At 43.7% G+C, this 13,690-nt stretch overlaps 1 protein-coding gene across 2 annotated transcripts in view; it reads right to left on the bottom strand.

Moving 5' to 3' along the window:
* Positions 1 to 3,143: 3,143 nt before the first annotated feature.
* The window catches only part of LOC117939341 (histone demethylase UTY-like), a 26,914-nt gene continuing 16,367 nt past the window's right edge, over positions 3,144 to 13,690 (bottom strand). For both annotated transcript variants that reach the window (XM_034864575.1, XM_034864578.1), the window contains 17 exons: positions 12,552 to 12,683; positions 12,326 to 12,397; positions 12,130 to 12,237; positions 11,012 to 11,392; positions 9,762 to 10,651; positions 8,176 to 8,305; positions 7,931 to 8,036; positions 7,521 to 7,726; positions 7,343 to 7,404; positions 6,608 to 6,682; positions 6,346 to 6,494; positions 6,117 to 6,231; positions 5,802 to 5,989; positions 5,148 to 5,289; positions 4,563 to 4,689; positions 3,859 to 4,029; positions 3,144 to 3,243 (listed from right to left, as the gene is read on the bottom strand). In XM_034864575.1, coding sequence (XP_034720466.1) covers positions 3,220 to 3,243; positions 3,859 to 4,029; positions 4,563 to 4,689; positions 5,148 to 5,289; positions 5,802 to 5,989; positions 6,117 to 6,231; positions 6,346 to 6,494; positions 6,608 to 6,682; positions 7,343 to 7,404; positions 7,521 to 7,726; positions 7,931 to 8,036; positions 8,176 to 8,305; positions 9,762 to 10,651; positions 11,012 to 11,392; positions 12,130 to 12,237; positions 12,326 to 12,397; positions 12,552 to 12,683 — 3,078 coding nt within the window. In that variant the 3' untranslated portion in view covers positions 3,144 to 3,219. The remainder of the gene's footprint in view (positions 3,244 to 3,858; positions 4,030 to 4,562; positions 4,690 to 5,147; positions 5,290 to 5,801; positions 5,990 to 6,116; positions 6,232 to 6,345; positions 6,495 to 6,607; positions 6,683 to 7,342; positions 7,405 to 7,520; positions 7,727 to 7,930; positions 8,037 to 8,175; positions 8,306 to 9,761; positions 10,652 to 11,011; positions 11,393 to 12,129; positions 12,238 to 12,325; positions 12,398 to 12,551; positions 12,684 to 13,690) is intronic.

Below are 13,690 nucleotides of genomic sequence, written 5' to 3'. Positions count from 1 at the left end.
TTGAACACCTTGTGTGAGGACAGAGTTTTTGTATGAGATAGCTCTGTATGTGTGCAATACTTTAGCATACATAATGTACCCCTATTTGTACTTTTTTTGTGAATAATTGCATAACCTTTCTGCCACCTGCATCCCATATCCCCTCTCTCTTAACATATTGTCACTGTAACGCAAAACTCAAGTTTCCTGCCTTTGTCGTTTCAGACAGCCAACAGCCAACAGGAAGTCTTAATCTTCTTAACTGATGAAGACTTCCTGTTCTAAAACTGGCATCTTGTTTCCTAGAATCACGATTTTTTTCAGCCCACACTTTGTTTTGTTCCTGTGTGCCACCGCCAACGTGTTTGTGGGTTAAATATTACAGAAAGGCAACAGCAGCAAAAAGTATATACAGTATTTATTATCTGTTTCATGGCCCCCTGATAATGCAGCTTGTGTTACTGCTTTCAAATTGAATTTTGATTCTTAATTTTCTTGACTCAGCCGTCTTGTCTTCTGTGCTTTAAGTCAAATATATTTATATATAGTCCTCATATGATTAAAGTGATTCTTACCCCAGTGTCTTTCTTTTTCAGGACTCCTGTCAGACGTCAAACAGCAGATGGACAGTCCATGAAAGGCGGTGTAAAGTCCTCCAGCAGCCATCTGTTGCAGTCAAAATGGACGCTGCAACAGACGGCCATCTTGGTTTTAGCGTGGGAGCAGAAGGACTGTACATGCTGGAAGGCAAAGAGGAAGATGAGAAAGGAAATGGCAGTTTAGCTTCTTTGACGCATGCACTGCCTCAACCTGAAATGCGTCAGTTGTAATTGATTCATTGTTGAAATACTCTGATACACAATATTTGCGTTGAAAATTAAAGAGAGAAGCCATGCTAGCAGCTCTGTGAGGCTGTACTTACATTGAAGTGCTATGAGCTAAATGCTAACGTCACTGCAACAATGCTAACATGCTGATGTATCGCAAGTATTTGTCAGGTTGATTTAGTGTGTTAGCATGCTAACATTTTCTAGTTAAGATTAAACAAATTACTTCTTTACAGGTAGTAACATCTTACCACTGCAGTTGAATCCACAAAATATTCTTAAGTTGTTTAAATACCATCATCTACACCAATGTTTTCCCAACATTTTTGGCATGCAAGCTCTTAAAACGCAAGATAAGCCTATTGGCAGAATATTTATGGGTGAAGGTGCAAGTGTGAACTAGGCTGCGTACTGTATTTTAAGTAACTCTTCCTCTACTTAGCCATTCACATTTAAGATGGTTTCAGGTGCAATATTATCACTTGAAGGATTTCTTTGTATTTGAACTGGATTCTTAGTCACATCCCCACCTGCATCCTATCAGCAGTGGCCACCACTGACGACACATCTGGCACCCAGGGAACCTGCTTGTTTGTCATATTCCCTCTGCATGAAGTTGTTTTCCTCCTTATCATTTCCCGTCTTGTCGGAAATGTGGCAGCTGGGCAGCCATTTTGGTTGCTGCAGAGCCACAGGGCGCACAGCGGTTGCTCAGTAGTCAGTGTAGATCCTGTGGGGCTGGCAGCAGCTACATCTGGCTACTGGGTCTCTGCTGGCAGCCATGTTATTCAGGATGCATGAGAATGACAGGAAGGCTAATGTTTAGCAGCTATTCAAGGTTTCTAATGTACTCTGTGGAGTATTTTCATATGCTAGGGATTTCCATGTGTATTACATACACTCTCCTCAACAGTTTATCCTAGATGCATGGGTAGTTTAGTGGACAGAAGAAATGATTATATAAAAAATATAAAAATAAGATCTTGAGATACTGGGTAGGTTCTGGACCTGGCATTCAGTGTAGGATTCTGTGTGTGTCAGTCTACAGCTACATTGTCTGCTGGGTTTCAGGTCTATACTCCTTCACATCAATGTCTATGTTTTACAAATGGTTCTGTTTAGTTATTTACTGTAAAAGGACAATATCAAATGATTATAGTATTGTGGCATGTTTGAGAAATCAAAAAGCATGGATAATTTGACAACTTTGTGTTTATTGACTCATCATAAAACATTCTTCAAACAATAAAACAATTTTAAATGTCCGTTTCTGTACAATGCTTGCTAAGCAATTTTATTTATATATAGAAAATGTAAGAGGAGTTGTGTTAAAATGACAAAACTCCTTCAAATTTAATGGCAGGTACTCTGGAAAAAATAACAGCATTCCATCAACAAATATTTTCAAGCAATAAATATGTATTTATAAATAGTGTAAATTTACATCAAGATTAGAAACAAAACGAAAATCACAAATTAAACTTTATTTCATAAGTCTATGTGCAACCCATTCTCTTTGTGACTTGGCTAGTACGTTTTTTTTACTAAATTTTTCCTTTTTTTACCTAAGAAAGTTTTGAAAAGAACAAGACAAAGATAAAACATAAAAGCTGTAAAAAAAAAGAAGAAATTAAATAAAGAAATAAAAAGAAAAAGAAATCACCTTAACTCTTCACATTACAATTTTTTTTGGGAGATTTTGCTTTCCAAAGAGTCTTCAAATGACTATCTACCATAGAAAAGACCAGTTAGGCTAGTGCTCCTTAGAAGGAAAACTGAAGAACATTTGGGAAAATTCTATAAATCAAAGCCAACATTTTATCCTGTTACCAGAATAGAAAAAGAAAAAGGAAAGAGAGAGAGAGAGAGAGAGAGAGAGAGAGAGAGAGAGAGAGAGAAAGCTTGTCAAGTCAGTAGTCTTTTACAGGTGGTGTTGCCAGTTGTGACAGTTAACAAGTATCTACAAAACATTTTATATCACGCATTAAGAATCCCAATCCTCCTCCTAGTCCCCCTTCCCAACCGTTTTTGATTAAGTCCTCCATTTAAACGGGGCTGAGCCATTGTCACTAGAGGGAGCTGGGAGGGGGGGAGGGAAGGGAGAAGAGAGAAACAAGTCCTGTGAGCGAGCTCGGTGGCGCCCCCCTCTGGAAGGGCCAGGCCCCAGCACTTCAAACAGGTTGCATAGACAGACACACTCGGCCGCCTCAGCCTCCAGCCGTCGCTATGGAGACCAGCCATAATGGGAGGGGCGGTGGTGAGGGTGGGGAGACGGCCTCGGCTTTCCTGAATATCAGAAATGGTCCGCGTATGTAGATGTTCGTTCTTCTTTTTTTTCTTTTTTTTTTTTAAACTTAATACAAGTTCCTGTAAATGGCTCTACAGCAGATGAAGAAAGCGCTGTCACCTAATGTCAAGATGAATGAAGAGGAGGGGCCTGGGGAGGAAGAGCATACACGACAGGTCAAGTCACTGAACTCATCAGCTTGGTGATTTGCAGGCGGCATTTACGTATACCATATACAAAAAGATGTGGGATTTCAAGTACTTTTATTAGCAAGTGGTATTGCACACATACCTGATCAGCAAAAAGTCAAAATGTATACGTTTATTGGCATAATGTGGCATGAAAAATAACTTCCACAAACTTACAAAATGTCGTTCATAATTGGTCGCAATAAACATGATTTATTTATTATTTATTTATTTTACAAAAACTTTATTTTTTATTATACAACATCCCTGTCTCCTTGTTTGACAAATCTGTTAAGGGCAATTTAAAAGCAGCAATAGGAAACCGGGTGTCATTAAGTGCAAATATTTGTAATTATTAACCCTCGAAATATAAAAAAAAAAAACATTACAAGTTGAGTTAACTGATACATGGGCTATCATTGGTTGCAAAGAAGACTTGCTGACTAACCTGCATTTTGATTCAAATTTCAAATAAACCAATTTTTGTTCAGTTGATTCACATTAATGTACTGGAACTTTCCTCGAGTTTGAAAGAAAAAAGCGCTTTGAGCCCCTCTCCCTCAGTCTGGTGACTTACTAATGTGAACTGGTCGTAGACCTGCATCAGGTCCTCCATCCTGTGCTGTTCCAGCACCACAAAGTTGTCCAGCGTGGCGCTGCCTTTCCTGGCACAGTCCTGACAGTGGACCACGTACTGCTTCTTGGACAGGAGCTCGCGCCGGACAAACAGCAGGTTGAACACCTCCACCTGCAGAGTGTGCATAAACAAACATAAACAAGGTGTGGCACAAACTGAATGGCTTCGAATTTCTAATTAAATTAAGACTGAGCTGAACAGCAGAGGCTGCAGTGATGACGTCAGTGAGACAAATCCTGAAACCGCTCCACTAACGGTGAATAATAGACCAATTACTAGGTCACAATGACAGCAGACATTTAATTGGATATGGACACATTGCTTCTAAACGCTAGAAAGCCCTGCATTCAAATAAATCCAATCGCATACCCATTAATTAGCTCAAACATAAACCGAGTCGGCCTTGGTAATGGACCAGCAGATCACATGGTTTTAATTATTCCAAATTATTAAATTCAGATTCACACCACCAGAGAGACAATCAGGGGAGAAATACATTCGGTTCTAATCCAATATGTATGGCCCATTGAGAATGTCCGCGGTTAACAAACAAGATAATTATTTTATACTAAAAAAAAAAAAAAGTGAGAAATTTGAAATCCTGTTCAAATTCACAGCCGATGCTGAAACGTGTGCTCACTGACCTCACAGATGGTGCAGTAGTGTGCCGGTTCGTCCCTGGTCCTCGGCCTCAGCACCGTTTCCTTGCCTGCTGTTGCCAAGGCTTCCTTTACCCACTGGCACTGCTTCAACGTCCGCAGCAAGCAGTATCTGTGACAAGAATGCATTGTGTCGAATTAAATAAAAAAATAATAATCAAACTAAATTCTAACTTGTGAAAACATAATTATGGCTGGGTATCGCTCAAAAGGTTTCGATACCAATACCGTGACTTCGATACCGGTTCCTAAACGATTCCAAATTTTTTACAACAAAAATAAACAACATTACAGCACAAACCTTTTATTCATTTTTCAGCTCCTACTACACAAGCCCCTTCTCTGCACATAAGGTAGAGGTTTTCCTGCGTGCCTCAGACGTTTAACGTTTGACAGCCAATGACCAGTTATATGAGATCTTGGTAGAAACATGCTGCATGCTTATTGGCTCACTGATGCTGATGTGATTTACTATTTAGGGATTGAGGCATTTTTAAATACTCGATACGTGCCTAAAAAGTATTAATTGTGGTACCCAGCCATACATATAAAAAGGAGTTGATGACTCACTTGATCATCTCAAACAACTTGTGGTCGGACACTTTGATGTTGCGTGCCATGTTCCAGGAAAGGTGCACCATGGGAACCATGGACTTGACACTCTGAAGCTTATTCCACTCGTAGCGCTCCACAGCCAGCTTGTACTGGTGGGCTGAAAAAGTCAAAGGTACTGCACATTACTTGACACGAACACAAGAAACCAGGAGATGTTAAAATGCACTCAAAGATGCCAAAAGAAGCATCAAAGGTGGATTGGAGGTAGCAATTATGTGGAGAGCGTAAACAGCTGCACTGGTTTATGTGCAAGTGAATTCCTGCCATCATACAGACAACGAAAAGATGCCTCTGCTCTAGACGGGGACTAAGATCCTGCGGTAATCAGTTCAGATCAGCTAAAAAGGTCACCAATCAGTAGAAAACTACTTCAAGCATCGCTGTAAAGGTCATCATATCAGACATAAATACTATAGGACAAGGTTGTGAATTTTGTGAGGAAAATCTACATCATTTTCCAATAGGACACGTCTTAAGTGGTCCAAGACAAACAAAGAGGAAGATTGTAAGAAGTGTGTGGAGGGGGAAATCGTATGCAGGGATGTGTTCAAAAAAACAGACAGTCGGAGTGTCCTCTAGTGTGACATTAACCCATAATCCCGGGTGTACCGGTGAGAGGTCCAACGTTCCAGGCGATGTTGTTGCACCAGCCAATGGCCTGCACCCAGTGGACGGTGCCGGTGTTGAGCCACACCAGGTCGCCGGGGCGCTGGATGAACCGATAGACGGGCACGTCAGCCTCGTACAGGTCCTCCAGGTTGGGCCACCACGAGCCCATCAGGAAGTTGATGTTGTTCCTGGAGGTGTGACAGGGAAAGACGGTTGTGATACACAGGAACTGTGGGGTGGGCGGTGGGGGGGGGGAAGAGATCTGTACAGCATAAGACACCCTCTATCTTCAGACCTTTGTCCAGAGTATCTTACTTTTCACAGAAGTTGCTCATCACTCCCCAGTAGGGCTCTGGTACAGCAAACCATTCACAGTCTCCCGGTCCGATGTTAATGTTGACAGCACAGAAGTTATTGTGTTCCTGGTGACCTGGAGAAACATACAAAAAAACTCTTAAATGTACTAATCCACACACCAAAACATACGCACAAAAGTGTAGTAATCATTTGTCCCAAGAAGTGGAGTGTGAGTGTGTGTATTAACCTGCTATCCTGCTCCCAGGGACCTTCATGTAGAGCTGAACGGTGTTCATGCCGAGGATGGTGTGGCCCACGTGGCTGAGCAGGTTGCCGGCCGATACGACTCGAGCAAAGGCCGGCAGTTTACTGAGCTCCTGGAGTTGCTGTTTCCACCTGGAAGAGAGTGGGATAGACACCTTGTCATGATAGCGCTTTTTAAGTTCAAAGGTGGCTGAGTGTGTTAAAGCATAGGCTAAGGCATGCTACAAATCCAGATCCATACTCACTTCCTTTCATCCGACACATCGATGTTGGTTCCAAACTTGATGTGCTTTAAGGGTCCCCTTCTTTTGCGTGCAACACTAAAGAGAGAGAGAGAGAGAGAGAGAGAGAGAGAGAGAGAGAGAGAGAGAGAGAGAGAGAGAGAGAGAGAGAGAGAGAGAGAGAGAGAGAGAGAGAGAGAGAGAGAGAGAGAGACACACTGTTTAATGTGCTCAATATCTCCCAATGATACATTTCAGAATGGATATTGTTTGGATATTGATGTTATTTCAAAAGTATTTCTCAAAACATAATACAGTTAAGCTAAACCTAGTCTATATCCTTGACGTTCCACATCCTGGATTGCTCCGGTGCCGCGGGAAATTTGGCCGGTATTTTGTATTTGTAGTTTTTTACAAATACATGTATTAATATGTTTTTACCAATGTCCGTTTTCCTTCCGCTTGCTTTGTGTTGGAACTTTAAACTCTGGGGGACTTAACTGCTCCTCACAAACTCTGCAGGTTAATTGAGACTCTAACTACACTACCTGTCAAATAAGTGTTTTCTATCGCACACTATTTTAAAGTGGCTCCAAGCAGAGTTTAGTGTTGCCATGCTCCGCAGCGTGAGGATGGTCTGACAAAGCAGGACTAAGCTTAACCAAACCATATTCAATCCTGGACCAAATAATATATCAGAGCCTGGAGCTTTCTAATGGGGCTCAACAATCAAAGTAAAGAAAGAACAACATTAGGTACCTCTCTGCTGACAATGGCTCTGTGTCCGAGGGCTCCTTTAGTGCCTTCTTCTCATTTTCCTCCTGAAACCAAAACAGGAAATGCAATAAGCCAGCTGTTTGCTAACAAATCTATGTATCTCTTTGGTATCCTTAGAAGTTCAATGGAAACTAGAGAACACAGATTAAGCATAACTGACCCGTAGGGATTCCTGGAAGGAAGCAGCCTGATACTGCGCGTATTTGGCGATGGTGGTGTGGGCGCGGGCACTTTCACAGCGCCACATTTTCTTGGTGCCGGCCGGGTCCCAGTTCTCATCAGCGGGCTGAGAGAGCTGAGTCCAGACCTCCACCAGGTGCTCCGGGTTGGCCTCTACCAACGTCTTTGTGGAGAACAGACCCAAGTCTGCAGAGAAAAGGTCGCCACGGGGGGGCGGGGGGGACACACAAATAATTAAAATACGCACGTCTTTATGATTGATTCATAAGTCTGGACACATCTTTCCCATTGACGTGAAAAAGAAAGCGTGTCCAAACTTTTGACTAGTACTGTGTGTATTTCCGGGGGAAATGCATACATTACATTAGATATTGTAAACAAAGCATTTACCCAGTTTGAGTGCTCCAGCCAGTCCTCTGATGACAGTGACGGGGTTGGAGGGGTTTGTGCAGAACTGGTGCAGTGGGGGGAAGAAAGCATCCCTCTTGTTCTCCAGCTGTTAAAGTTAAAGGATATCATACAGCACTATGACCACCTGCTTTAATGAACAAGACTCATCAGGTAACGGAAAATAAAATATCCTTAATACTTTAAGTCATCTTGAAGTAGCTTGTGGCCCCCTGGGAAATACTCACATAGATGCTGGGTGTGGGGGGGTTGAGCTTGTCTTTGGGCAGGGCTGGTGAGGGTGGAGGGGGCAGCCGGGGCGGGGGGCACTTATCTAGGAGGATACTGCTGTTGGAGAGACCATTCCTCCCCAGGTTCCTGCGCGCACACACACACAAACACACACACAATGCAGAAAATGTTTGCAGTGACAGCAGCAGTAGTGATACAACGCACAGAATATAACCAGGGCAAGGAAAAACAGACAGGGAAATAACACGCCGGTAAATAATACTTAGTAGACTTGCTGTCCTACCTCAGATCTTATCTACTAATACTCCTTGGCAGTCCATTTAACAGAATTCTCTTAACTCTATGCATGGTGATGCCACGTTTTACCAATCAAATGTAAATTAGGGGAGAATTTGTTTCCACGTAAAAAAAAAAGTGCAAGCAATTTAATCTGCGCTAAATAACATCTGCATGGCAACAAGGCTGCCCAGTAGCCTTCGGTGTTGTTTACAGTTACATAATAATTCTCCTTTTGTTCTGTAGTTCCTCTGAAATTCCACAGGGAGGAGACATCTTCAAAACAAACCACAATGGTGCGTCTCTTACATGCACCATTTAATATACAGCGGAAGCCTTTTAACTGATGGATTTTTTTCACAAATTGTTGTTACCATAACACACAATGCAAGCAACAATTAGTACCAAACATAACTTCACACCTGTAATATTTTGAAAAACAGGCAAGAAATATATCCAACAGTACAGTCATGGTTTCTATATATATATATATATATATATATATTATTAAAAAAAGTACATTTACAGTACAAGGCATTTGATAAATGGGTTTTAAATGTTAAACGTGACGCAGCATAACCAACATTTCTATGTAAGTGAGATGCACACATTTCCAAGTTTCATATTCATACACACTGAAGCAGCCACCCATTTCCACTAATCAAGACCATTTCCATGTGTACACACTACTAAACTTGTCCTTGTCCGAATTACCATGACATGGTGCTCTTTGGATGCTTTTATATAAACCTTAGTTGTCCCCTAATGCCATATCTGAAGTCTCTTTCCCAACATTCAGCCTTGGAGCAGAATTACAGCCACTAGAGACATCTAGGGTGTGGCCTTCACCAACTTCCACTTTGCTTGTTTGAAATCTATTATGTCTCTCTCTCATGGGCGGGCAAAATTCTCTGGGCAAGCAAAGCAGGGAAAGGGAAAGTACTCTTGCTCCTTATGACATCATAAAGAGCAAGATTCCAGATTGGCCCATGTGAGCTTTAATTTTCTCAAAGGCAGAGCAGGATACACAGGGCTCGGTTTACACCTATCGCCATTTCTAGCCACTGGGGGACCATAGGGAGGCTTGGGCAACTCATATTAATCTCAAAGTGAAACTTTCATGCCATGGGACCTTTAAAGATCTGGTATAGCCGTACTGTGTTAAATCTTTTGTCTACACCGTAAATTCCTCGCTAACAGCAATTATTCTTGCCAGGGATTAAAGGGGGCTGGCAGGATACTGTCTGAGTGCATCTGCAGGATACCACAATGTAAAAGAAAAAACAATGAGGGATTTCAGTCTCACCTGCAGGCCTTCAGCACGTCTGTGGAGCTGGGGTAGATTGATATTGAAGATGACGATGACGATGATGATGAGGAGCTGTGTGCATGGGGAGGCGTAGCTTTGAGACTGGTGACAGTGGGCGGCTCCGTCTTCATCGGGCTTTGAGAGTCCTCGGAGATACCTGCTTTGCCGTTACCGTTTACGGCAGGTGCAGTAGATGCGGCGGCGATAGCGGGACTGTGGACACCGGTTTGGGTGTGTTCTGAGGATTTGGGGGAGGGCGTGGCGGTGGATATGGCGGAGATGGGCGAGGAGGCGGCCGAGCTGCCCTGTGCGTGGGGGGTGGAGGGCAGGACAGCCGGGTGGATGTTGTTGACTTTCTTGTGGGACTCGGACGTGGTGGATGCTGTGGATGCTGTCCCCTGTGACGGTCCCTCACCCCCCACAGGGTACTTCCCGCCTTCCAGCAGGGCAGATAGTCTGGGATTGTCTGCGCTAAGGCTCGGCTTCTCGCCACCCTCTGCCACCTTGCCCTCCCCCGAGTGCACGTGATTGGCCAGGCCATCTGCCTGCGCCATTTTGCCATCAGATGATGGCTGTGGCGATGGAGTCTTGCCCTCGGAGCCCCCATTGCCGAGGGATGCGGCTGCCATGACGAGGGCGGCTGTGGTGTTGCTATCTTTGGTAGCGGACGCACCAGGTGCTGCTCCACCTGAGGTAGAGGAGTGGGGGAGGGAGGGAGGGGACGGGAGGTGGTTGTGGGCCTGCTGTCGTGGCGATGGGGCATTAGTGGAATGTCCAACCTGATTGGTGGGGTGCACAGGGGCGATGGAGTTAGGGGTCTGGGGTTGAGAGAGGGTCCCCTCACTACTGGAGCCCGTCGCATGTGGAACACACCCCTTCTGAAGCCCCTGAAGGAAGAAGAGAGCAACTGTTAATGAGGGAAAGCAGAAAGTCCAGGCGGGGTTCTTACATGTGCTATGTACATATCTTGGCTCTGTACCAGAAATTGAAGATAGAACACGTAAGAATTCCTGCACACTTTTATTTACAGTCTCCCGGGAGGGACTTCACAGCCATTTTCAAGAAACCACTTGATGGATTTAACAACAGACAGCAGGATGAAACTATTTTACAAATAAAAGAAATTGTCCTAATTACGTAATTTCTTAGCTGAGGTTTTGGAGAACCTGCAAGAGGGAGCTTGTTTGGGACGTGTGGATGCTCTGTCACAGGCACTGAAAAAACAACAGCAGTGAGTGATGTCTAACCTGAGAGGAGTTTAGGTGCAGGCCCTGGCGTGGCGTGGCGTCCTGTGTTTGCGTGCTTGTGCAGGTGTGAGGTAGCAGTGCTGCGTCGCCGCTGCCGGCAGGTTGCAGGTAAGGCACATCTCCGTTGGGTCCTGTGGCTATGGGCCCTGACTGATTATTACTACTGTTACTACTAACACCCACAGGGAGGGAGTCTAAGTGTCCATGTGTCCCAGGGCCCACGGGCCCATTGGCCAGTGGCTGAGGCGGGCACAGGGGCCGCTGGGGTCCCAGGTGGGGCCGGGTGGGGTGGAGGCTGGGGTTAGGGGAGGGGAGGGAGTTTGTGGTGGGGCCGTTTGGGAGAGAGGGGCGCACCTGACCTCCTGAGGCATTCTGTCTCATCTATAAATGAAAAAGATGACAACCATAAAACACTACAGTTTAATTGTAATTAAAGCTTGAAACTTGTATTTTGTGTCATTTATTATGGTTTGTTAAAACCTGGTTAGAGACCCAGATGGGTGAACTTTACCACCAAAAGACAATTCAGAGTCATTTAGAAAAACATGTGAACATTGCCATCTGTCCATGTTTAAACTTTCCTGCTCTCACTTGCATCGTATAATGTGCCAAACCACAACGGCTGAACAGCCATGCATGGCACGACACCATGAAAAGGATTTGAGTAGCTCATGTAAGGTCTGAATGCCACAGTAGCATCACAGATCATGCAGTGTCTACACACTCTGGATTACTGAGACCATTTATTCTAACATTTATGGATGTAAGCCTTTAACACAGGTTACTGTGGAAAAATCATGTAGTGAACGGATCTTCATGCATACGCGGTCAGTCATGTAAAACATAATTTGTCCAAGCATTCATGGGTGCAGATGTGCATAATGTATGGAAATAGAAGTTTCTGAAGGTAAATACATGTTGATTCAACAGTCCTAGGCCTTGTTTGAACCTGACAAGAAGAGGGAATACTAGACCAAGATAAGGACCAGTAAATCATTTTAATGTAAAATTGATTTAATTTAGTTAATTAACAGCCAAGTGACACATGTAAATGTTTGATCCAAGTGTGTGAGTGAGTGAGTGAGTGAGTGAGTGAGAGAAACAGGAGAGGTTTTTACCTGGTGCTGGTGCTGCTGCATCATGGCGAGCTGAGCCTCCAGCTGCCCCAAAATCTGAAGCTGTTGGGGCTTTAGGCTTGCCCGGTTACTCCGCATCTGTTCCAGCGCCTGAAGATAAACAGCCACAAAAAAAATAGTTCACGTAAGTAGAGATAATAAAACTTAAGTTTAATATGAGATGAGAGCTATTACTAACCTGTAATTTCTGCGGAGAGAGGTACCAGTTGGGAACTGGCTGCTGTGGTGGGTTACTGACCCATGAATCACCCTGAAAAACCCATTATAAAATTGAAAATATGCATAACATGTAAGGTGTAAAGGAAGTAGTTAAGGACAGAGTACTGATTAAACGGCATGACTGTAACTCTGCCTGCTATGAGAGGAAAGCAGCAGTTAAATGACGCCGTCACTGTGGTTTTTACCTTGGCGGGGCTGGAGGCTCTCCTCCTCTTGGTGGGGCAGGACTGGTCCTCTGCTTGGCCCAGTGGGCCCACGTGAGGGGGCAGAGACTGACCCAAGCCCCCACCTTCTGCACTGTGATTGGGCTTACAAGCCTGGAGGGGAGAGGATGGCGGGAGTGCAGGCGGAGGGAAGCAAAGGAAACGTATGGAGGAAAAGAACGTACATGAAAGGACATAACAAAAAGGTTATGGTAGACAGGAAAGCGTAAAGCAAGTGGGGGAAATGAGTGGCAAAAACAAATAATGGAAAATTAAATGGAGGGAGTGTGGAAAAAGCAATCAAGAATGTTTATTCATCAAGTAGCAAACAGGGAGAAAACATAGTACGGCAAGCGGAAGTGGTCAAAGGGCAAAGCAAAGCAAGGGATGGAGAATAAGAAGAAAGAGAGAAAAAGAGAGCAATACTGTGATTCTGTGTTGGCGCTTAAACAAACAAGCAGGACATGTAGAGCAAAAACATTCCTGTGTATCTGAAGGTGTTACTTCATAGAGCAACAACAGCCCCGGGGTAGTTCTCTTGGTAGAAAATCATCACTACTGCTTCGTGTCAACACCTGCAGCCCTCAAAGTTAATTCTCAACTCAACTATTAATATAAATTCTTTACAGCAAATCCATGTATTCCGTATTGCACTTTCAGACAATGTAAAAAGGCAGCTGCAGCGGTTTAAGGGTACAATAGCATAATTCAAACTTTAAAGTGAAAGGGTAAAAACACGTTCCACACACTGACAGACTTACCATTACATCTTGGGGGGGGGGGAGACGACGACTATGAGCTAGGTGTGACTGCCCAGGAATTTATTTTTAACAACACCTCACTGTTGCTTTTAAAATGGAGTAGCATTAGCTTGCTTTTGTTTTGTTACAGCCTTTAAAATAAGTTGAATGATTGACTGCTACACTTCTATAGTCCTTTGAAGTCTCTTATTCCGTTTCCACCCGAACTTAGAGTTAAAAAAAAAATACATTTACATACATTTCATCTATGTAAAGTGCATTGCAATAAGTGGGCAAACCAACAAAAAATGTTATGTATGAAGTTAAATCTGACCCTATCCAAAATGTCCCCGTTCCATAAGCATTCCCATTGGAATAAGT

This window comes from Etheostoma cragini, chromosome 24 (genome assembly GCF_013103735.1).
Source record: "Etheostoma cragini isolate CJK2018 chromosome 24, CSU_Ecrag_1.0, whole genome shotgun sequence".
Classification (NCBI taxonomy): domain Eukaryota; kingdom Metazoa; phylum Chordata; class Actinopteri; order Perciformes; family Percidae; genus Etheostoma; species Etheostoma cragini.
The sequence above is the reverse complement of the archived record's forward strand: the minus strand, read 5'-3'. Positions and strand labels throughout refer to the sequence as shown.